At 40.0% G+C, this 25,977-nt stretch overlaps 1 protein-coding gene across 1 annotated transcript; it reads right to left on the bottom strand.

Moving 5' to 3' along the window:
* On the bottom strand, positions 1-24,474 carry EIF4E (eukaryotic translation initiation factor 4E). The gene is made up of 7 exons (XM_054295148.1): positions 24,426-24,474; positions 15,391-15,497; positions 13,642-13,737; positions 11,640-11,703; positions 9,651-9,764; positions 7,023-7,162; positions 1-5,147 (listed from the first exon to the last, which is right to left on the bottom strand). Exons 1-7 carry the CDS (start codon positions 24,441-24,443, stop codon positions 5,033-5,035), a joined length of 654 nt encoding a protein of 217 aa, XP_054151123.1. The 5' UTR covers positions 24,444-24,474; the 3' UTR covers positions 1-5,032.
* Between the last annotated feature and the right edge of the window lie 1,503 nt (positions 24,475-25,977).

Below are 25,977 nucleotides of genomic sequence, written 5' to 3'. Positions count from 1 at the left end.
TTAGTTCCTCAGAAACTTTATTTTCATTCAAACTACAGAAATAAAGTGGTACCTTCCAATTTCCCATTATATTTTCTGCGTATTTGTACGGCTCAGGGTGAGATGCACTAGGATAAACTACCCTGTACATATGGAGGAAGATAAGGCTCAAAAACTAGCTTTACTTCAAAGAATGCCAAACCTGACCTACGAGGCTGGCTCCAACTCTTTGATAACAATCATAGGCACAACATAGGAAAAAAGATTGATCTAAACTACCTATTGTAAGCAAAATCCAATAATTCATTACAGAAAGTCAAAGAAACCTTTTAGAAATAACAAAACAGTTTTCTACTTTGAAAAAATAGATGAGTAATTTTTGCTTTATATACGATATATTCACACACACTTTCAAGTATCATTTTCACTATTATCATACTTACATGGCTAGAGATAAAAAAATGAAATCCCATAAGCAGATTATTATGCCGAAGTCATCACACACGGTCTTTATCTGGGTTTAGCAACACCTGGAATTCTCCATGGTATCACAGTGACTAAAAAAGCAGTGACTAGACTCAATGTAATTTTTCCCTTTATTAAACATGTTTTAGTAAGGCTTGAAAAGCATCAGGATTTAGAAAAATGGAGACAAGAAAAGCATAGGCAGTCATAAACCCCACAAATTCACAGCTAAGCTTGTCACACGCTCAGTACTAGCAGGGAATAAAAAAAAAATAAATCCGAATTGTTTGGTTAGCAGGCAAACTGATAACAACAGGCAGACTTCAGTTGGGATGTTTTTACATTTAAGGCATCACACAAAATAACAAGTTAATGCTGGGAAGCATAACAACCATCATGTGCACAGCCATAATTCACATTTAGCTCTGGACATCAGAACCTGCTTTATTTAAAAACAGAAAGGCTAGGAGGGAATCCCATAGTCTTTTGGGAAAGTGCCAGACAGCCACCAGGCAAGAGGAAGAGTGACCGTGGTTCTTATCACAGGGGAAGGAATTTAAGTGCTTATTAAAGGCTTTGCTGCAGTGCCAGAGCCAGACACCTGAAAACAAATTCTGGCAGAATACAAAACTTCTAAGAGCTAAACGACAGAAAATCTATTCAAGCAGCTGCAGTGAATGGGTGTCCCACAAAGACACCAAAAATGGCCAAGCCATTTGTTCAAGCCTTTGGGATTGAACAGCTCCTGGAGCTCTGCAGCGATGATGGAGAGGGGCAGCAGGTGCCTTCCACAGGGCTGGTTCCACACTGCTTGCTAATGCACTCTGCACTTCCACCCTCCAAAGAATTTAGATGGATAGGTATGAAATGCCTCAAAATGAAATAGTTATACCTACTTTCTTCCTGGTCATGTAATTTACATTTGTCTGTTTCTTGCCCAATGGGAAAAGGCACAAAGTCTGCAGTAAAAAAAAAGTTATTTTATGACCTAAGTAAAAACTATTAGCAAAAAAAATTGCAGAAATCACTGACTGTTTTCAAGAGGGCAAAGTCATCTAAAAGTTAAGTGCCAGGCAGCCTGAAAGTTTTATGGTTTTAACTATCAAGCTTAACTGTCTGGTAGAGTACAGGATTTCTTAAAAACTAGTTTTAAAACCATCAGGCCAAGACTGAAAAATTAAGCTTCTTGGAAACATGGGAGGTCACATATCACATGGAAGATCCATGACACTTCCAGAGACCAAAATGCAAAATTTTAGGGTTTTTTTTTTTTTGCATTTAGTATGAGTCCCAGAATGGAGTCCAGAGTACTTTCTTCAAGCAATTTAGTAAGAAAGGATTCCATTAGGTAGGATGGAAACTGTGAGCTCACTCCAAGCTTGGCTAAAAGCCACTACTCCAAGTTTCCAGAATTTGGGCAACACTGAAGTGAAGTTTCCTGAGCTAGAGACAACTCGATAGACAAGACAGTGACAGTGCAGCAGGACAAACAGAAGTGACAATGAAAAGCATTGCACAGTCCAAGACTTAATGTTATACCCAGAAGCTGACAATTCACACATATTCCTCATCTGTTGCCCCATCTTCACAGGCTGTATTTTGGCACATTCTTACAGCTCTTCTAGCACAGCAATTTCTGCTGTCTTTCCTTGCTCTGGTTTTGTACCACATAACCCCAACTTCCAAAAAGATGCTTTACAACATTACTCTGTAGTCTTCCCAGGCTTACTAAGACAACACACTGACAACAGCCTCCCCTTTAGCTGGGAGTTTAATGACACTGAATATTCTGCAGCAATAGGAGATACTTCAACATTTACTGCTTTGTCCTCTCCTGAGCCTGTGGCTGTTACAGTAATAGGCAGAATGGAGAGCTCTCCACTTTCTCCCTCAGCACACAAATACAAACTACACCATTATAATCAGAAGAACATTAGTATGCAGCACAAAGTGATTTGCAAGCTGGAGAAAACAAGTTTTGTGGTTATTTGCTTCCTCTAAAAATGAATTAAAGGCATAGGCTGTATGTTTGATAAAGCAACCATGCCAGCTAATTTCCTCTCAAGTCTTCTAAAAATACAGCAGTTGTTATGTGAGCAGCAGAGAGCCTCACATCAACCTGCCTGCAGTTTTCATACTACAGTGCAAGTTAGCTGGCTGCTTCAATAGGTTCAGCCTCAAAAACCTGAGGCCATACCAAAAAAACCCCTATCAATCACTTTTCTAGATGAACAAAATGCTGCTACCCTAAGTAATACTCTGGTCAGTCTTGGAGTGCAATGAACAAATCCAATACTACGTAGTTCTCACAACAGCACTCAGGTTAATGTCAATGCTCTTTACAAAAGGGCAGCACTACCACCATTTACAGTGACACTCCTTTGCAGGAGCCTGGCTGCCATGCTCCCAAATTACACACACGCAGTCAGCACTCAGGAGGCTGATTCATCTTCACGTTCCCATGCACACAAGCATTACTGATGATTAGCTGAAGCTGGCAAACAGGCATGGACTGCTATATTCTACTATCAACGGACCTATTAAACAAACCTGACTTGCTCTCACACCTGCTGAATCAGGACAAGCAACCAGTTACAGGAGAATCCACAGAAACCAGCACACAAGCAGCCTAGGCAGCTCTCTGCACATTCACAGATCTCCTGGCTGATGCCCAATACTGAAGGAATAGCATCTTTAGATAGAGATGTCTACTCAAAGTGTTTCTATTAAACAGTCGTAATAATGATCCAGACATTTTTGGCACAGTCTGATATGCTCCTTATGACACATTTCTGAACAAATGTGCAAGAAAAGTGTTCAAGTCTATTTCAGCATGCAGACACTCGAGTGCCTTCATCAGGCAGATGCAACTGAAGCTTCACTGCCAGTGACTAAACTCGCTTTAATCAGTTATCACAAAGATCAAAACCCCAATAAGCACCTGCCTTGACACTTAGAGGAAGAAAGGCTCCACAGCCCTGGCAAGATCTTTAAGTACATCACACACTTAAAAAAAAAAAAAGGCAAGAAATCAGTAATAAAGCACTGATTTTGCTGCATGCTTTAAGAGGTGGAAAGAACAAGCTTCTCATTTTTTGCTCAAAATAAGTGAACTTCACCCTCAAATTCTCCTCCATCCCGTGAACTTCCAAGTAAACTAACAGCTCTCTGGAGTAACTTTCAAACAATGAAACAAAGCCTCAACTACTCAGACATACGTAATAGCAATCATCTAGATACTCATACTTTTATTTGTAGCCATGTCTCTGGGATGCTCTACTTGTTCTTTATGCATTATATCCTTAGAGCAAATCACTCACTGAAGCACTTTTACTGTAGCTCCTATCTGAAACTCAGTGAACAGCTTTCTGTTCTTAAAATTCTTGGTTGGGCATAAAACAGAAGTCAAAAGAGAAACAACACAAACCATGATCAATTAGACCAACCACTAAGAACAGTAGCCACATTGATATAATTCCACTTTGATTTAGGGTGCTATCTAATAGGTTTTATTAAAAGTTTCAACAGGCTATAGCTCCAGACTTTATCTTTCTTGGAAGACACTACAATAGAAGCCACAGTAGAGACTGCCTTGTCACAAGAGGTACAAATACTTGCTGTAGAGATGGAGAAATAAAAGGACAAATCTAGTTGTCTAAAAGACAATTCACTGTACACATTTTATTTACAGTTTTGTACACTGTCTTAGTTTGAATGGGACCGCTTTTCTACTTGAGCCATTTTAACCAAAGCAAAATAACCTAAGTAATACAAAGTGTTAAAATACAGCATAAGATACAAAAACAGACATACTATTTCTAGTAAGGAATGTAAATTATGGTGTTACATTAAAAAAAAAACCACATTTATGTTCAGGAAATCACACAAAAAGATCACTGATTTGACTGAAATGCATAAATCTGTAGCAAAGCTCTGATGTTACAAAAAAACCAAAAAATTACCAAAGAATGCACAAAATTCATGTTTATTCCACCTTTGTCATACTCCCAGATTCTTCACCAAATGTTACATGAGCAAAAACAACTGAAATCAAAATATCACTAATGTTATCAAATAGGGAAAACAAATAAATTAATCTAGCAGCCATCAGCAGAGGTTACAGCAAAGATGATGCTGTATAAAAAATTGCTAGAAAACTGTATGCACCATACTCTTTTCCAAACCAGCAAAATCTTACTGCATACAATGCAAATGTAAAACAGAGTAATTTCCTGCAGGTACAGAAATGCAACTTCTTTTCTGAATACTGTGGATAAACAAATTACTTTTTTGCAATAGTAATGTTTCTACCAAGCTATTACAGAGTGGGCCAGAAACACACGTACGGATTTGGGGGGTGAAGTGTACTAAAATTCCAATTGGTAACGGTTACTTCGGCCAAAATAGAAAAATTGAACATAGAAGTAGAAGACAAAGGCGAATGAGACTTCTCACAAATCTTAGCAACATTTAGATGGAAATCAAATTTAAATGTAGTCCACTCTGCTTTTGAAGAGGCTTTGGTTCAGCTCCCAATCTCGATTGCTTGACGCAGTCTCCTATGAAAGAATACTCAGAAGGTGTCGCCTTAAACAACAAACCTATTTTTAGTGGTGGAGCCGCTCTTAGTAGCTGTGTCTGCATGGGACTGATAACCAATCACTATCTTTGGAGGAAGTCCTAATCTTTCCTTGTATACTCTCCTGGAGAGGAAAAGAAATAAAAACAGTTTAAGCAAAGTCCTTAAGAAGGAATTAGTATCAGGACACCTGCTTTTAAGATCTGTGGACACCATTAAAAAAAAAAAAAAAAGAGTGGCCCATTTAGAAACAATTTCTCAGATATGAATAAAGGATTTGAAGTATGATTTTTCTGGTGTATTGCATCTAAATCCAAGTAAATGTTTTTAAAATGAGTTACCACATAATAGGACAAGCTCTTCAAATAAATAAATTAATCGTAACAGGCCTAAATAAATGCAAAATGGAGGGATTCTATACTGCATTCATGTGAGTATCATTAAACCAAAAAGCTGTATTTCCACATACAGAAACAGAACAGCTATGAAGAACTCATGGTTCACAATTTCACATGTACTGAGATGATAAAGCCATGATGAACAGCAATTCCCTGGAACAGTCAGCTCTAATCACCCCACACACCGTGGCTGCAGAGTGTTGCTGTCTTTCCTTTAACTACTGACAGAAAGCAGACATCCCCAGACCTGGTCATGGGCACCTTAGCCAACAGAAGCTTTAAGAAAAACCACCTTGGATCTTATGTCTTCAGAGAAAGAAGCAGCAGTACCTGCCTTAGACACAAACACACCCACACACAGAGTGATCCTTAGCACAGAGTGAGATGAAAGTCACTAATGGCCACTCCTGTCTGGAGTTAAGGCAACATGGGAGCAAGCAGGCAACATAACTTACCTTGGTACTTGTGTCAGTTTGCAAAAATCTTAACTTTTTCACAGTTCTCTAAAGGAGTCAACTCCTTATAGTTAAGGGTTTATAACATTCTAAATTGCTGTCTGATGCCTACTAGGTTTACTGCAGTATTGTGGTAGCAGAAGATGAATACCTTAGTTTTGCTTGTTTGTTATTAAACACTTATCACTGAAGCCTGGAAACATGACTGTATAATTAAATTGTTAGTAGGAGGCAGACACAGATTCTTAAAGGCCCAAAAAAAAATGCATGTATCAAAAGAATCATCAGGTAGTGAAAAAAGTAAACTGCTATGCCTGACAGTTCAAGTTTGGCTTAAGACAGATGCACTAAGCCAAGAAAATAAGTATTTTCATTGGTTTGCATAAGGTAAATGGCCTACCATGACAAATTTAACAGCAAGTTATTCTGAAGCATCAGTACTACAGAAGCCAATAAATACTCGTGTAATTAGTAATTGTAACCACATAATTGTGTAAATAGTAACTGTGTAGTCAGGAATACTTGCTACACACTAGAGCACAACATGCATTTTCCATAGCACAGACTCACTGTGAGATAACTACTGCTGCTTAACTTAAAGACCACAGCATGCAAGTCAAATAACCCACAAATCATCAGCACTACTTTATCTGTACTAAAACAGAGGCAAAACATAGGATGTGCTGTAGTTTCACAGCACTTCACTGTACAGTTCCCCCCCAAATTTGTGTACATCCTTCTGTGCTTAAGACTTGAAGCACCTTTCATATCTTATTTGTAAGCATCACTTTCCTGGAAAAAAATTGTATCAATGCTCTACTCTTACTGACTACCCACCTTTACAAACTGGCAGGCTGGAACAGATTGCACATTACCTACAGTTGTTAATTACAATGCCTTGTTGTGAAGTGAGAATTTTTGCCAAGATTTGTGTATGGGCATCTGTTAGTAACTACTCTGAACTGCAGCACTACCGCCACAGTAGTTTAGAAACGAAGAACTGAATACAATTTGGCACAGTTACTTAGGCTTGGGATACAGCTCTGCACAGGCTCCAGTTGCCTGAAATGCCTCCTCCCTCAAGCTAAGTAGCTTCACATGCATGGTTCCACTCCACAGAGCCGAGGCAGCGAGCGTGTTACTTACCCTATATGCGTAACAGCATCCCTGTTTTCACATTCAGTTGTCCATATTGCTATTTTATCACCCTTAGTTCTAACATTAACAACAGCACCGCACACATCATCGCTGTAGTCATCGAATGACTCCCCAATAAGGCACAGCAGCTGTGAAAGAGAAAGCAGTTCAGAGTCAGAATCCTGTTCTGTAGGCAAGCACTCAGTGTACACAAGGACTGAGGAACACATTTTACTGCCTACAGCCACTTGCCACACAACAATCATTTTCTATTTATTTCAGTGTCTTCTTCCAAGTATTTCAAGTTCCAAATATTACAAGTGAACACACTTTAGCAGGGCATCTTCTTCTAGTCTGAGTTTTCCATTCCTCCTCCTCTGCCACCTGCTGCAAGTTCTGATACAGCTGATCATTTCCACAGTGCTGCCTTCCACCCCATCCTCCCAATCCAAAACAGGAGAAGAATTAAGCACTCTATTCTTCTTTCTACAGGACACTTAAAACAGGTGGACCGATCTGAACTTTCAGGTATCTCCATTCATTATCTAGGAAGAATCTGTTAAGGATTATTTGCACAACATCAGGTACATAAGGTTTCATTTCCATGCTGAAGTCTATCAATTTAGAGGTAAATCTGACTGCAGCCAGACAGTAAATGCCACCCAATGAAATGTTACTTCTGATCAACACAGGAAGCTTCAGCATTTCCATAAACTGTAAAGTGGGCATCAGTGATCCTGAACAGGGTTTAATACAATGCGCCAATGCAGGTGCACAAGTAACACAAGATTCTTCCCCCCAGGTTTCTAGCAGTGAAGCTTGGAATTGGCCAGGGACATCAGACCTAGCAAGGTCACAGCTCCATGTAACATGCTAACTGTGAAAGTGGTATTTAAAATGTTCAGCTTGCAACTTGTAGAACAAGCAATCCTGATACTCAAAACTAATGGTTTCTTGTGCTTGAGACAGATTCACCTGGCTATGCTGAATTAAAAAAAAAATAAAATCTTTCTGCACACTGAATCTGCAAATGGGCACTCTTTTCCTTCACTTGCACAGTACATTAAGTACACTGCAGTTATGTCAGCTTTGTGGTATCACTTATAACATTTGGAAATTCAACATGTTTGCAACTTCTCAAACAAAGCAGGTCTTCCAGTACCCATCAGACCCACAAGGGCTGGCTTACTCAAGGAAATGCAAAAAGGACAAAGTCTGCTAATTAATAAATCAGGTATAACTAAACATGCTTTAAATGTTACACCCAACTGCAGGCTGCACACACTCACTGAGTAATTCAAGCTATAAATAGTTGAGATCAAACAACACACGAACATGCAAAATATCAACCAACTGTCTTAGTTCACATGCAAGCAAAGATGACTGCCATGCTCAATAAACACTCCTCAGGTACATTTTTCATGAGTGTTGCACAACAGGGAAAAAAGTCTTCTGAAATGAAGTTCAGTTCACAGTTAAGATTATTATATTATAATAAAAATTTGTTCCAAAGGGAAGCTATAAAGACTTTGATTTCTATTGCAGAAAATTGGTTGTATATAATTACTGGAATTAGAAGTGACAGGGTTGTTTCAGGGCACTTACCACAGTCACCTGGGTATTTAGGCTCTGTGCCATTGCTCACTGCTAAGCAAAAAGCAGAGCCCTCTGGCCTTCAGTTTGCACAGTCTATCTACATGTTTCCAAGCCATATGTCATGGCTATCAGCAGTCAGGACTCACACATGCATTAGGCCAAGTACATGCAGCAGGATGCTCATTTGCTCACATGCAGTCACACCGCCCAGTACTGTAATGCTCAATGCTTCAAATCACAACTACAGTGACTACAAAGATCCTGAAATTCTGACATTTTGGACACCTCTGCTTTGATTCTGAAGGCCTTTTCTCCCTTTCAAAGGGGTGCAACGCTCCTTGCCTCTCACAACAACAAGGCCAAAAGATGAGAGATTTGCCAAGACTGCTGTGCATTGTCTTGTCTGCAATCCATGTCCCTAAATCCTAGATCACACTAGACTGTCATAGGCTATTCTGAGTGAGTTCCTAGACAATACATTTTTCTGTAATACATTTACTGCAATCCACACTAGAATTTACCATTCAATTCTATTCCAAAGAGATAAGAGCAATGGAAAAAAGAAGTATTTTATGGTGTGTATATACAGGATGAATGTGCTATTATTGCCTACCCCAGCATTAAGATAAATACACAAAGAAAAAAGCAAATCTGAAAGTCCCTTGTTCAACAAAGCCAAAACCTAAAAACTATTAACTTTTTTTAGGAGTATTTGTAAAACAAATTGTTTTGTCAATTGAACCAGCAAGTTGCACTCAAGGCAATGTATTTTCACAGTAGTTCTACAGTAATATTCTGTACATTACATGGGAAAAGCTTAATCTGTCCCACAGAACTCTCCCTGTTACAAGGAAGCATTAAGACAGAATACACCCACATAAAGATCACTGTTGAAAAAACACGATTCAAATACAGCCTGTCAATAAAACCCTACAGGACACTCTGCTGCCAAGCAGTGAGAGTAGCACAGCACCCAAATATCCAATCAGTTAAATGTATTTTCACACAAACACAAGGCTCCTCAGCTCCACTGGTGCTTACTGTCTCTAGCCAGAAGCGATCAAGGTCACTTCGTCTCTGCTGCTTGTTTAGTGTAATTAGCCATCGGCCTCCTCGCTTGTTCTTCTCATCTTCCCACATGGGCTCAATCCCATCCTGCAAAGAAAGGCCACAATTAAAGCAGACTCCATCTCGTTTTCCTAAAGAGCCACCAAAAGGCCAGTGATAACTGGAACAGTTAGAAAAGAAAGAAGCATACAGTTTAAGACACATACCAGAATATCCTGAAATACTGTCTCACACCATTATCAAACTTCCAAAACAACAAGTGCACACTAGTGAATTTTTGGTTCCACAGAAGCATCACAGTCCAGGCAAAAGTCTTAGCTACATATTACATTTTAAAAAAATCCTGAGGCAACAAGCAAAGACAACCACCTGCTTTGCCCTGCATTAAACCAGAACATAGCTGCTAATTTTATCTGGAGTCCTTATTTTACGTCTTGCACTCAGTGTAAGACCAGCCAAGTGCTTCTTCACTCATGCATACAGATTATTTCACTGAAACAGACACCTTTGGCAGTCTCTCTCAATGACTTCCTTCACATGCAAGATGAAAATAAGAGAATTTTCATTGTTGGAGAGAGAAAGGAAAAAAAACAAAACAAGATACCCTTTCAAAGCAAGATCTGATTCACATTTTGCCCGGGGCCCTCCACTGAATTAAACGATTCTGTACGTGCTGATACAGCAAAGAAGGAGCTACTACTCCTGTATCAACCAGCTATGCTGCACTTCAGAAGGTCATTAAAAAAGTAAGTAATTGTCTGAACAGAGGAATTCTGTAAGAACTGCCCACTAAGAACTGCACAACAAAACTTACAGCTGAAAACTAAGTGTTCAACATGCAGGATGGAGTGGTGTCATCTCACTTTAAATATAACACCCTCACTGGCAGCTGCAGAGCTTAAACTACTTCATCACCTTTAAGAGGACCTCTTAAGAGGTCACAACTGAAGGACAGCAGTAAGAGATTGCCTGGAAGCCTGAAGCAGTTGCCAATTCTATACCTGTTCCATGAAGTTACATAATTATTACTGCTTAATGACAAGCAAACAGAGCAGATACACACACTTAATTAAAACACAAATTAAGAATTGATGCAAAAAATACAAGCAATATCCATAGATACCCTAATCTCTGAAGGGCCTATAGCTTCTTAAAATTCTAGTAAGCTTTCTCAGTCACCTAAAATACCATTACCTTCCCAAACCCAAGCAGCAGCACCTCTTCACAAAAACAGTGCACACAGTCTGCTGAGGAGCCCCAGCCTGCAGCTACATTTTATGAGCAAAGGAGAAACCAGGCACCAGCACTTCAGGGAGTACTGAGGTGCTGGAATCCAGAAAGGAAGCTGCATGACAGAAGCACTACCAAGAGTCAGGATTTAACTTAGATCCCCAGTTGAGATCTCTGCCCTAGCTGAGGCATGATTTCATGTACACTTTCCCCATTCACTAGTATGGATACTTTCACAGAATGTTCTTATTGTCCATGTTGGGTGCACTTTTCTATTTCATGCTTAAGTAATACAGCATTTACCTGGTAGTATAGAAATTATTAGGAGTACTGTGGATCTGGCTAGCAGTACCCAGAATGAATATGGGGCAACATTGCTGCCTCCCACAGACATTTTAACTCATTTCACATCAAGTGACAGAGCTGGAAAACCTTTTATATTAGAAAAAATTACACTTAATTGTTTGCACAAACATCTCAAACGTAAAATGAAGACTAATACAGTCACAGATTAAAATCTACTGTCTAATATGTGTTAAGCAAGTGTTTGCAATTTCAGAAGTGACAACCTGATTTTCAGACAATGGGATTTCCTCAAAAAAATTAACACCTTTATGACATTCCCAACCATGTTCCTAAATATCTTAAGGGAAATAACTGGAGAGTGTTTTGCTTAGTCAGGAAACCATCCATCAACACCCTTAACTCAAGAAAAAATGTTAGCAAGCCTACCTTAAAGAGCGAGTAGTCACAGCCAGGCATTAAATTACTAGAGAGCTGGATATGGTTGTATAAACTATTGGAGAGGAAAAAAAGCAGGATTAGAAACAAAGCATTGTTTTAAGGTACAAAATTCTTAAACGAATTTAAGACATGACTAAACAAAGCCCAAAAATTAAGGAGCAATAAAGTTATTTCAGAAGCAACCCTATTTCTTTAGTGTTTTTAACAATATAAAAGTATCAGTACTAAGATGTTCTAGGCTTAAAGCAGCAAAATGGAATATGAACCTCACAACTGCTTTTAAACTAATTTCCAATGCTTCTTTTAAACCTAGTTCTAAGGTTTAGAACTGAAGTCCAAAGTTATTAGGAACATAACTCACTGAGCTTTCATGGCAAGAGGTTCTGTGTCCATGAGTATTTAATATATTCATGGAATAAGGAGAATTGAGAGTTTTTTTAGGAGAAATGCTCAGCCTTGCTATTTGATACAGTACTCTAGGTATGAATGCTATAGGCCTGATAATTCAAATTGCAGACTCAAAAGGCAAGAACAGATGATAGACAATAAAATGTATATTCAGAATTAAATTTACAACCGTGCAATTCAGAAAAACATTCAAAGGAGTACATAGTATCTCCTCCTCAAACAAGGAAAAAAATGCCTTTTTTCATCCCTAACAGGTCAGGCTTCAGAAAGAGGCCTGTACATTTTACAGCAACCTGTAGCCTAAGACCAACTAATATTGAGACATAGTTCAGCATCAAAAAGAAAACTGATTACTATGTTGTTCTAACAATGAGCTACCACACAAAGGGAGGGATTTGTAACACCAGTTACAAATTCAACAGTTTGCCTCTTTCAAGACTACCTTGACACTGAAATTTTCTCCCCAGAGCAACACACCTATTTCCCACTACAGCCACAAAGGAGGTGTAACTTAACTGCTGGTGGCTGATTTTACACCTCCACTGCAGACGTCTAGATTACTTTTTAATCACCAAGACTATCTTGGTTATAGAAGTTCAAAAATTTATCCTTAACCAACTTGAGTAGTGAACTTCAAACAACTCAGCTGCCCATCACATACCCCACTGCTGTCAGCTGAGTGAATCACAGTTTGCAGTCATCCCCACAGTAGGAATGGGAAAGCTGGTTACAAGCCCAGAATCCCATTCCCTGTCAGGACTGCACCAACAAAGTTACTGAAAAGGCTGAAGCATTTTTCCTGCCTTTGCTAATGGGTCACTGATGGGTCCTATTACTACATTCTGATTCCATCTCCCTCCATGGGGATCACATCCAAACAAAGTATGCAAAAATGAGAACCCTATCACTCAATGTAGCATGAAACACTAAGATCAAATACATAATGCTTTTTTGTTCACTCTCAGTGTTGCAGCACTTGCATTTTCTCCATGTTTTAGCATTATGGCAGGCAAAAATCTTTATTGAAGCAAGTGATTAGAAAGCACAGGCCCACCTCCAGGGGTTTTTTATTGCTGTTGGAGCCTAACCATTTTCACAGACCTTCAACTTAGAATGAAGGTCATTTCTTCTGTAACCTCCAACAAATTTTTTTCAGGAATGCCATTAATCTGCATGAGTCTCAACTACCACACTCCAGATTCAGGCACTCTTGAACATGCAACATGAGCCATTTAATCAAGGAGGAAAACGTAGGGCCATGGAAGTGGCAATCAGTTGGCCACCAGAATTTACAGGTTCATGTTACTATGAGATAGCTGCTGCACAAATTAAATGTTCCACATGTCTGTTATACACACATGAATATAAGCAGTGTTGCAGTGCTTCAGCAAGACAATGCACATTTAAAGGATGAAGAACTCCATTTGCATTTTCTTCAACAGACTTCATCTTCAATACTGCAAGTATTTCAGATTACACTACAGAATTTGCAGTTAATGGAGTACTTATGGGTTTTTTGACTTGGACATAAGCTGCCAACAAATCCCAAAATGATTGTGCAGATTGAAAAATCTTTACTTACGCCCAAAAATCCTCAACAGTATCAAACTTTGAGATAAGACGAAGATTTGCTTGCCAAGTTTTGCTCTTGTCATTTTTAAAAAACCAGAGTGCCCATCTAAAGGAGAACAAAATAAAAACATACAGAAATAAAAGTATATTAAAAATGTAATTATTTCTATTGTTGTATTCAAACTATTGCAAACTATTCAAACTAATTGCAAACCTTAATATATTATGAGCATGGAAGTCAGTTTTCATCAATAAGCTACATGATCAATTCTTTACAGACTAACAGTGTTTGTGCTTTCATTACAAGAATTATGTCAGACTTCATTAATCCATTAGGTAAATATTTTAAATAGCTTTGGAATTCTTTTAAGACTCTAAACTTCAGATGTTTCTCCTTGCTGTCACTGCTAAACTGCAATCCCCTACCACAAACAATTGATAATGGTCAAAAAAAACACCGATTCAAACTGGGCTCCCTGGCCAGTAATTTCCTTGTAAAGCTTACATAAGCAAATTAAATCACTCTAAAGCTATGTATGACATGAAAGCTTCCCAAGTATTCACATACTAGGAAAGCATAAATTTTAAAATACAAGCTGCATTTTAAGCTTGCGAATGGCAACCACCTCAAATGCCCACCAATCGATTGTTTCAAGGTTTAAAAGTAGCATATATAAAGATGAAATTGAATGAAAAAAATAACCTGAGTACAAATATCAAGACAAAATTGAACCTTTCACACAACAATGCTCTTTCTGAATCTAAAAAGCATCATTGCAGCAATTTAAAATGCTGGAAAAGGATACCTAATGAGGCATTTAATCAAACAGTTGGGTTTTTTTCCACTCTGATCATTTCAGTAGTGTTGAAATAACTCAGGTTAGCACTAGGCTATATTTATCTTCTCTCAGCAGAGAGCTTTAAATCACTAGGCGTCAAATCTGTTGTTTTGAGACCCTTCCTGACATTTCAAACCTCGTAAAAGTTTACTCCATTCCAGTAATAGCCTCACTAACACTTGTAAGGAACTGTTAGCATCAATTTAGTCAAGGTGTTCAGCAGAAAGAGAAGGAAGGAAGGAAGGAAGATGGAAGCCAAAAGACTACAAGGAAAGTGGGATACATGCAGCATAGCACTACAGGGAAGCACTGCTTTCCACACTTGCCCCAAACTTAAACTGAGACTAAGGTATCACTTGGTAAAAGGTATCTGCCAACAATAAGTACTGAGCATTCCACAGTAACTCATCAGCTCACTTGGGAGAAAATTACTTCCAAGATGGTTTTTTGAAGCTCTAAGAGGGCTTGAATTTCACTAACTTTGAAATATAATATTAACTGCAAGTTTTTACCACCAACACCTTAATTTACCCAAGTACAAGGCAGAATGCAAGGTTTCCCAGTTCTAGTGGGCAGCAGCTACATCTCAGCGTCAGCCTCTTAAAATACACCAGACAAAATCAACAAAAGCTCTGCCTGCCTCCAACTAAAAGCAAAGTCATGCTCTTTCAAAGTACCTGGCTGCATTTTGAAAACTCGCAAATGCTTTCAGCCTCTGTAACTGCACTACCTGAAGAAGACACTGAATATTAACATCTGGATCAGATTCTCCTTACTCTGCAACCCCACTGCAAAAATCTTCAAAAAAACCCCGAGAATTCCCAAAATACTGCTAGAGAATATAAGGTCAACAAGAGCCGCAAAGCCCCAGGCATTTTTCTATCCCTGGCAAAAACTACAGTCAGTTTCTGTACCATTACCTGTTTTGTAGTGGATGTTTAATATACTGCTCAGGGTTGGCAACCTCCTGACTAGGTGCTGGTTCGGTTTTCTCCTCTTCTGCAGGTTGGGGGTTGGGAGTGGTTTCCTGTTTGAAGAGAGGAGTTATTAATACATTCCTTCTTTACTTTTATTGAAGTAATTTAGTTTTCTAAAGTTACTTTAGAAAGGGTGAAGCTAAGACTTCCTATAATTTATCTTGATTGGAGGCCCACATCACATAATGGAAGCACAATTTGTATCCCTTTATTCTTCAACATCTGAACAGGTCCTACAATAAGCACTAAGTTCAGAAATTTGCATTCTGCTGTTCAGTGATTTGCTTCCTATGTAATTTGTTTCCAAAATGGTTTACTATACATACTTGTCTAATTTTGAAATAGTTTTGAGTGCTATTTTAGAAATACACAATCTATGTTATCTAGAATATGCACATCTAGAATAAATTCAGAGAATAATAACTTCAGAACGAAAATTATTTTTATCAGCTTCTGACATAGCATCATTTGAAACAAGTGTACAGGCTCTGTTATTTTAAAAAATCTATTAATACAAGTAGAAGATAAAACTAAAATTCTCAGATCTAAAATCAGCTACTGCAAACAGCTAGAAGCCAAGCTAGTGCAGTTATCTTTGTATTTGCAACATCATCATGAACCAAACAGCAGAATTTGATTGAACACACATCAGTTCTCAAATTTCCAACTGAAATAAATGTACTTACTGGTTTAGTATGTATTAGATTGACTTCAAGAGTTATTTTTCAACTTTCTAGAGACAGCTCTAGAAATATTAAATATACTTTAACAAAGTAGTAAATTATATTCTCTTTGCATGCAAATCCCCTCAGGCTTGTCAATCAGTTTGAGAAGTCATTGTGTCAGATTTGAAATTCTAATGCCTTCCCATCAAACCAGGGAATACAAAACTTTATTGTGATGCCAAGTGTCCCTGCCAGTTACCGCCATCCCTCCCTAACCTGCAATCCATGCTGGAATATTACAGAAACACAAAGGAGGACTGCTGATCCTTCCCAAGAGCTAACACAAAAATGCTTGTACAGCTGACCCCATGAAAGAAAAAGCACTTCAGTAATATAAACAAAGGCTAAGTACAGCAGAGCCAAAGATTCCAGACATTTCCAAGTGTGGAAATATAAGAGTAGTATTTTAAAATTAATTTAAATTTTCTGGTTTTAACAGAAAAAAATAACATAGGAGTGAATTAAGTAATGTTAAGCAATTTAATGGAACAGTTTGCTCCAGACTTCCACGTACATTTATCACGCCAAAGCTGTTGAAAAGTGGATTTGAAGTGATAACACTGTTCTATCTTCACAGACCCAGATGGTAAACTCTCCTGGATAACACCTAAAGATATGTCTCAACAGGGATTTTCTTTTCATTATCAATATATTTAACATTGTTAAGCATGATATTACGCTTTACATCACAGAAGTTACTCCTTTATGGTTGACAATAATTAAGTATGCCTAGTTTAACAGCCCACCTAGAAAAACACCTCCTGACATTTCAGGACACCTACATGCACCTGCACTCACAGTGAAGAGACTGACTTGATGAGATCTAACAGGAGCACTTGGCCAGTGCTCTGATTTACACAGTACAATAGCACAATTCCCTTCCTCTAAATAAACCTAAATGCTTTCTGAGGCTCTCCCAAAGGGACCATCACTAACAAACCCACAGAAGCACAGTGTTGAAAAATTTGTCACATCTCCTCCAGTGTAATACTATAAAAAGCTAAGCAGACCTTCAAAAAACCACAGAATTTGAAGAACTTACTATCTGGAACAGAATTTCTAGTGTAACCCCCACTTACTTTTGGTATCCTTCATCTTTAATCACACAAAACCATCCCACTGAACAATTCAAGACAGACAGTGCACGGAAGCTGTGTAATTCACCAAGGAAGCACTTCAATACTTCCTCCTTCACACTATCTGTACTACAAAGAAACAAGTATAGACAACCAAAATTTAAGTGTGGTTCCTTCAGGGGCTCCTAACTAGAAAATTCAGAAAAGTTACACGTGCAAATACAGTAAGAAAAATTCTGCTGATGTGCTGGAATAGCACTAGGTTTTGTGATAAAGCTTGCTTGCAGTCACCATACTCTGCAGCTGTGACATCTAATATTCACAACTGATTTACAAATGCTATTACACTAGGAATTTTAACATTAAACAGACTCACTCTTGCTGAATGCAGATGCAGAGTATCTTCCAAAAACAATTTCAGTTGGGAATCTCGTGTTTGCTCAGCAACTAGCTTTCAACATACAAAGACCTAATCCCAAAGTCTCCCTGGTCACTCTTCCAGAATTATCACAACTACATAAAATGGAAGAATCAATACAAAGCCACTGAGCACATGCAGGGCTAAACTGTTTCATAACTTCTAACAAAAGACTACATTAAAAAGGATTAAGGTAGCACAGTCAGACAAAAAGAAAAATACAATGAGCCTCAACACCTGCCTGGTACACTGATAATCATCATTCTTCACACAACTACATGAAATTCTGGTTTTGGACAAACAGAAGACATCTGACTCAGCACACACGTTCTACTTAAACCACCACAATATCAAGTCTCTTCAGATATTCTGAAAGCTACATGGCATTCATGAAGCTCAGACTAACCATTATTCAAGCTCCTGTCCAAAACAGGACAATGACAGCTCAGCTCCAAGGCCCACCTAACAGTGACCCCGACCCAGGACTGTGCCATTCCCCTTCCCCTCAAAATCTATGCCACCAGAAGAGACTTTTTTTTCCAACACCAGGTTGCCCCACTCAAGGATAGCTACAGGCCTACATACAGAACTTATTATTAGAGAACCTTATTTCTGCCTGGCCTCAGAGAGAAGCCTAAACCAGCTTATTGGCACTTCCTTCTGTTTCCCACAACCATCAAGGAAAACAGAAAAATAAGCATTTTAACTTTGGGCCGGTTAATCACGATCAGCTCCTCTTTCCTTTCATCTAACGTTTAGCTCACTGCTCCGAGTACCAAAATGAAATGCTTGTAATACCAAAGCACTTCCTGTTATTAGTCAAATAGAAGCTATCTAAGTTTGTTAATTGGTATTTAAAGTCCATTTAACGTCCTGATATCCAAGAAATTCTACAAGAAATTGCATACAATTCTATTCTATAAATATCACATGAATTAATGTCCACATTTTTAGCAACCCACAGCTTGGAACCTTGCAATTGCAACACTACTAACCAAAGTCAGACTGAGTCCACCTGCAGTTTCTGGACTACTTTATTTAAAATCCTTCATAATACTTGACCATTGCTCATAACTAATGTATTCTTTAGCCTAAAATTGACTCTATACACTAAGTAACCATTGGGTTTGCTGCTTTTAAAAGTAATAAAATAGGGTAGTACTACCAGATAAACTGGAAAGCATGGCCAATCCCACTTCTCATCCACAAGACAGCACATAATTAAGTGACATTTATTCACCACCCACACGGTTTTTGATGTAGGAATCAGCCTGCAGAAGCCCATGAAACATCTGCCTACTCAGCATTTAATGACTCTGTGTATCTGCAATTACCTGGATTCGGACATTGCAAATTTAATTGGTGTTATTTACTCTTTCTCCACAGCACATAATGACCAACATATCAAAGAAAGGTGTGCACGTCACTGGGACAGGAAACAAAGCATTTGCAATAAAAACTGCTTCATCAGGTTTGTTTATTAAGGAGAACAAGCAGCTTGACTAGGTTTTACTGAGGGCTTTCAGATGCTGCCCAGACCACATTAATGTCATTAGTTGTCTACAGAAGTTGTCCAGCAAGTCCAGTTGGAGTGCAACAATTACTGCCCAAAAGGACATAACCTGGCACTATTACATGCTCTTGGTGAAGGCTAAGAGAATTCATTACTGGAAGAGGCTTTCCAAGTCTGTTGCATTAAACCAAAGTAAGTGACATTATGGAGCTTTCACCTTCTTCTTTAGAGCTTCTAAAAGAAGAAAACTGCATGCCTAAGTTACCCAATGTCTTGGGAAAACAGTTTCTACTATCTGCTGCTGCTACGTGTCTTGTGGGTAACTGCTATGACACCACAGTTAGGTTAAATTCCAAAGCACAAAATTCAAGAGCCATTTATTTCAAAACATTCTGGACCAAAAAAAAAAGTTAAAGCACACCCACAAGCATTTATTACCTCCTGTAAGAAAACAAACCAAGTGATGATTTGACACACAACTCTGGAATGACTGTACAGTGGTAAAAATCATATGTAGTACATGTAATAGCAACTGGAAAAGAGGTACTAAGAGCCACCTGTTACCAATTTAGAAGTGTGAAGTAGATTTCCAGACACCAGGACAAAGAAAGGATTTCTACTTGTGACACAGCAAGGCATAATAGACAGCAACTATCCTAACTGCATTCACCATTACTTAGAACACCATAGATTTTTAGATAGGGAATCACTATCAAAACACAAGCATGAAATCAGATTTTAACTGAGTGACATCCCCTCACTTTACAACAGAAGTGAACATGTGTACAGGAGAACAGGAATAAAAGACTAAGTAAAAAAGTCACACACTTCCTCCATGGTCAAAGGTTTCCTAGGAAATACCACCTCAGACTTAAAACATACAGAGTCTCTTTATAGCCATGTTAACCTCTGCAAAATGGGTTACATACTCATGAAAATGCCCATCAGATTTTTGCCATTTAACTCACAAACTTCTAACCAGCATTAACAAACCGTTTACAAGCAATATCAAACTACCTCAGTATCTTTGAGGGTTTTGCAGCTGCCTAAGCAAGTTGCCCTTGTGCTAACACCTCTTACCCCATCCTGCACTCTGCTGCTGCCTTTGCTACTGGAACACAAAATCTACCCATGGGATGAGTTTGAGTTTCCACATAGGACATTCTGTCACTTCTAAAGCACTCTGACAAGAAAACTTCCCAAAAGTGCTGGGGAGAACAGTTCAGATGATTCAAAGAACAAAAAGCCTCTAGTCTCCCCAAACACGTCTACACAAAAGACCTCCATGTTTCACAAGTATACCAAACCTCTGGTTCAATAGAGAATTTTGTATCCGCTGAAAATTAACAATACGTTCAACCTTCAGAAAATAATTTAATGTAGAATGCATGAATGGTCAAAAGAGGCCTTCAAAGAAAAAGTACTGGATTTACTACTGGTATGCCCAGTGATTGCAAAGGATGTCATACATACAGGTTATCTGATGAACAGCTCAGAGCACAAGAGAAACAGACCTCTACTAAAAAAACCACTTTTAAACAGTTAAAATTTCTGCCTTACATCCACTACACAGAATCAAGGACAGCTGGCAGGTGAAGGCCACTAACAGCAGTCGTGTCACAGCACACTCACATCTGCACATCACACACTCACTCCTTCCTTTCACCAATGTCCTACACAGGAACAGGCTTTAAACTTCAATAAACAAGGACTACTGCAAGACAACAAACAGCTTCCAAACTCAAATTTAACCTTGACTACAGAATACTTCAAAAGTGAAAGACAATGTAGCTGAGGAACAAGTCACATTAATTGACATTTAAAGTCTGCATTTCTCTTTCACAATGCAGGCACTCTACCAGCATCCCTTATTTAATGCTCCCCTCTGTCTCCTCAAAATTCAAACTAATCTTTAGAAAGCTGCCAAAATGGACACGTTTTCCATCAAAACCTTTCCCATGTACCTCCACACCTGCATGTAGCACCAGTAATGAAACACAGCTTGATTTCATACGCTATTTTTATGCATTTCTTTGAAATAAGTTTGGTCTTTTATATGCTATGTGAAATGTAATTATTTGAAATTGCTTTCAGAAAAATGTTTATCTCAAAAAATTTACAAGATGTACAACATACTCCTCTTAGAGGAAGTTCCATACTCACTCAGATATGTTACTTAAAATTCAAAAGCTTATGATAAATATCCTCAATTATAAAATAGCATGAAAGGTACATCTATCCTGTACCATTTCAGAAAAATGCAATGAGCAAGCAACTGTGTTCACTGCAGTTCAATGCTATACTGACTTCAAGAAGAGCAAATCACTGACTTCTACAGCAGAAATACCCAGCAACAAGAGCAAGTCTGAAAATGAATTACACTTACATGCCACCTGTCTGCAAATAATGCAAAATAAATACCTTTCAGCCTACATTTAGGAGCTATTATGAACTTTCCAGAATTTTAAGATCCTATACCTCTATGCTTGTAACCCATTGAGATAACAGCTTCTTTTAAATAAAGTTTTGATTCTCACCTATGTAGGATTACCTTCTCAAATAAGCACTTTTCAAATTACATATAACTGAAATGTCACTTGTTGTAGGCTAAAAAAACAGAGTTAAATTTACAAGAATTGCATTTACGACAATAGCTGCCATTAAGCAGAAGTACAAAAGAACCATGATGCCATTTCCAATTTACACAATGAGAGATGAGATTTATATGCACCTAGAAGTTACAGGCTTTGTGCAGATATATTTTAAAGTCACCTTTGGTAAATTACTGTTTACTAAAGCATCACTGCTGGTTTTGTTGTGGACTTTTGCATGGTTTTGCCTGATCACATTTAATCCCCAAAGGCTGTATGAGCACTCTAACAACTGACACTTCTGCATGTTCTCAAAAATCAATCTGAATATTTTAAAAAGAAAAACCTAGACATCACAAGAAAAACTGAGAATTTTAACTTGTCAGTGTTGCAAAGGTTTATGCTCTCCTTACAGTGGTGAAGTAAACCACAGTGAAATTGGTCTGTATTTAAATGGAACAATCTTGCTTTTTTGACAGCTATTATGGGACTCTGTACAGAACTCTCAACTCAAGTTTCTGGATTTGTTAACAGTCTGAAACATTTTTCAAGCCTCTGAAGGCTTTCAATGTATGCTACTTTTGAAACCATCACAGCACTAGAAACATCACTGACCTTAGTAGAAGCCTGTATTAAAAAAAAACTAAGAACAACCCATACTCAGTTGTATTTTCATTTCCCAAGACACACTCCCCCACCAGGAAAGCATTACAGAAGCCAAGTCTACAAACCCAGGTCCAGATTTTGCAGGTGAGCAACACAAAGGCCTCCCTATGAGGAAGAGGTAATCCCTAAGCACACATGCAATTAAATTGTTCAGCTGCAAAGCACGCAGTGTTTCTGCAACACCTCTGACCTCAGTCACTATGCAAGTCTAACTCTGGGCTTAGGCAGGAGAAGGAAGTCACCTACAAGGACAATAAACAAAGACTTTGTTATTTACTTCAATTTGAAAATGAGCAAGCACAGGTGATAGCTGACTCCTGGATGTGAACACACTGCAGCTACAGCAGAACATTCAACAATTGAGTTAATTACTTAAACTGTTGTGAGTGCTGCCCCATCTTCTACTTTTAAGGGTTCAGCACAACTGCTCATGCTGAACTGGATCTAGGCAATCAATCTTGCTGGGACACAGCATGACAAAAGCAATTGTTTACTTTCTGCTACATTAGGTCAGATCTACCTCAATGGGCAGATGGAGTTAATGGAGAAAATGATGCAAAGACAGTTTTTGTGTCAGCAGCACAGCAAAGAAAGCAACAAGGCACAGGCCTTCAGAGTAATTTCAATTTCTAAAGGCTGTATTGCAAATTATTTATTGCAATTTCTACTAAACTCCACAGTCACCACAAAGCAGTGCACTGAGAGGAAGCCTTCATCCTCAGATATGTGAGCAACAACTCAAAGAGTGGCTTTTGGATGTGAAAACAAGTGTTTAGTACTGGCTGAAGAACATGGGAAAGGTGCTGCTGGCAGTCTGTCTTGCACTTCTAATGAATTACACTCTCCCTGTACAGAACTGCTGCCATGCAATTTATAAAAGCTGACCCACGGCAATCTCTTCCTTGTAGTTAAAAATATGGGGCTCAGTCCACAGAAAAAAACCATTAAGAGAAAAATCAGTGCCCCTAACACAAAAGGGCAAAATTAGTCTTTATAAAACCACTGATTTTCAAACTTTGCTCACTTTGTCTAAATGTTACAAAGCCTCCCCAAACAGCACACTGGCTGTTTAGCCACAGCTGGTATGCACAGCAGCAAGACACCAGCCCTCTTTAACTGTGTTTTCTTGTAACCCTAACAGAGTCTTCTGCTGTCCTCTCCTCATGATACACAATCATGTGGGATTAGAATAACAACTGTACTTGGATCACTTCCAGCTGCTCCAGCTCATTATGGAAGTGCGGGCTGGGGCTACGTTTGTAAGACCGAGCATAATACCATGAACATAACTTATCACCTGGAAAAAAAAAAAAAGAAGTACTGAATTATCATGAAAAGTCTGAAAAGAAAAAAACCAAACACCCCTGGAATAAAAGATGACACAACCTGGCAAAGACGATTTCGTTTGCCGAGTCTCACCAGCGGGGCTGCTGTCGCGGCTGCCCCAGCAGGGCATCTGTGCCTTACCGAGCCCGCGCTCGCTCAGCGCGGTGCCTGTCCCGGGGCCTCCGGGGCACAGCGCGCCGGGAGCGCGGCCCTTCCCCGCAGCCGGAGGAGCCGCCCCTGGCCGCCCGGCTCGCCGCGGCGGCGGGAACCAACATGGCCACCCCCACCGCGCCACATGCGCCGGGCGGGCCGGGCGGCCGCCGGGGCCGCGGGCGGGGCGCCACACAATGGGCGCCGCCGGACCGCGGGCCCCGCTCCCGCCGGGCCCCACCGCAGCCGCAGCCGCGGCCGCCGCACGGGGGTGGCGGTGCCGGCACGGCCACAGCGCCCGCCGCCCCCTCCCCCGCCCCGGCCCCTGCGAGCGTGCGCTCCTCGCCGGCCTCCCCGGCCAGCCACCCCTGCCTGCCCGCCCACCCGGGGCCCCGCCGCGCCTTCGCCCATCGCGGCCGGCGGAGCGGCGTCTCGACGAGGAGGAAGAGGATCAGGATGCGGTGGGAGGCCGGTAAGGAAAAGGCGGGCGGGAGACGGGACCACGGCACTCACCGGCTCCACCGCCGCCATCTTAGAGCGCTCGGATCGCGGACGCACCGCGGGGCGGGGCGGGGGCGGGTAAAGGCCCCGGGCCGCACGTGATTGGCCGCCCGGTGGTCACGAGCGCCCGGCGGCCGTTTGGGGCGCGCTGCCAGCCGGGAGATGTAGTCGTCAGGCGCGGGGGCCGCCGGGAGCCCCTCCTACTGTCGCCCGGGCAGGAAGGGGCGGGCGGGGGCGGGAGCGCCCTCTGGCGGCCGCTGCGGGAGCGGCACCGCCCGCCCCGAGCGTACGAAGCGGCTGCAAGCGCCGGAGCCGCCTGAGCCTCGAACGCAGCGCTCTGTGGCCTCCTGTACCCCGAACGCAGCGCTCTGGGGCCTCCTGTACCCCGAAGGCAGCGCTCTGTGACCCCCTGCCCCCAGAACACAGCGCTCTGGGGCCTCCAGTCCCCCAAGGACAGCGATGTGTAGTCCCTTGTTCCTTGAACACACCGCTCTGTGGCCCCCTGTCCCCACAGCACAGCGCTCTCGGGCCTCCTGCGCCCCAAACACAGCGGTGTGTAGCCCCCTGTCCCCGCAACAGAATCAGAATCATTTAAGTTGAAAAAGAGCTTTAAGAACATTGAGCCCAACTGTTATCCCAGCACTTCCAAGCCCACCTCCAAACCATGTCCATGGTCACATCCACGCATTTTTCTGAACACTGTCAGGGATGGTGATTCCCGCACTGCCCTGGGCAGCCTGTTAAACCCAGCCATGGGATTCATTTCAGTGCTGTGATTTAATTAGTACTTATCAAAGGCAAAGGGTTCAATAAAGAAAAACACAACAAAAACATAATTGAGTTCTTAACCTTTTGTAATGCTGCTTGATGAAACAAATACCATAACAGTTTTGAAAGTTAAAGAATTGGGGCATATCTTTATCCTAGGGACAAAACAGAAATTGCAATAGAAAATACTTCTTCCTAAACCATACAATTTTAAATCACATTATGATGGCAAAACAAAAACATAATATCTAAAATTTGTGCATTCAAAAAGTACATTAAGCTTTTTTAAAATTTTTTTTCCTTTTTTTTTTTTGTCCAGTGGTATACAGTTCATTTTACCAATTTTGTAAAATTTGATTTCTGGTAATTCTTTATAGATGGTTTGATGCAAAACAGTAATTCATAAATCTTCCTATTTATTTGCCTAATATGCCACCATATGGATTTTATATTTCACTTTACTTGTTTGGCAGCCAAGCACATTCTTTGACTGTCTGTTTTAATCCTGCCTTCAAGTCTCTTAACATAAACAAAGATAATCCATCCAGAATCTTCTTCCTCCCTGATAATTTTTTCTTCATCTTCTTCTGTGTTTAACTTTGTATTTTTATTCTCAAAGAGCAAAGTGTACAGACCTACATTTTACAGCCCTGAACATCATTTTACTGAGAAGAACTATAAATGAGTGTTAACCACCAAATTGTATTGAATGTCATAGAGCATTTGGCTACTTCATTTCTCTCATTCAAGGCAGGGAGAACAGCATGAAGGTCTCTATAAGACAGCTATGCTTATT

Source organism: Melozone crissalis, unplaced genomic scaffold (assembly GCF_028551555.1).
Source record: "Melozone crissalis strain CALT ecotype California unplaced genomic scaffold, PUWL_Pcris_2 ptg000006l_1, whole genome shotgun sequence".
Classification (NCBI taxonomy): domain Eukaryota; kingdom Metazoa; phylum Chordata; class Aves; order Passeriformes; family Passerellidae; genus Melozone; species Melozone crissalis.
The sequence above is the reverse complement of the archived record's forward strand: the minus strand, read 5'-3'. Positions and strand labels throughout refer to the sequence as shown.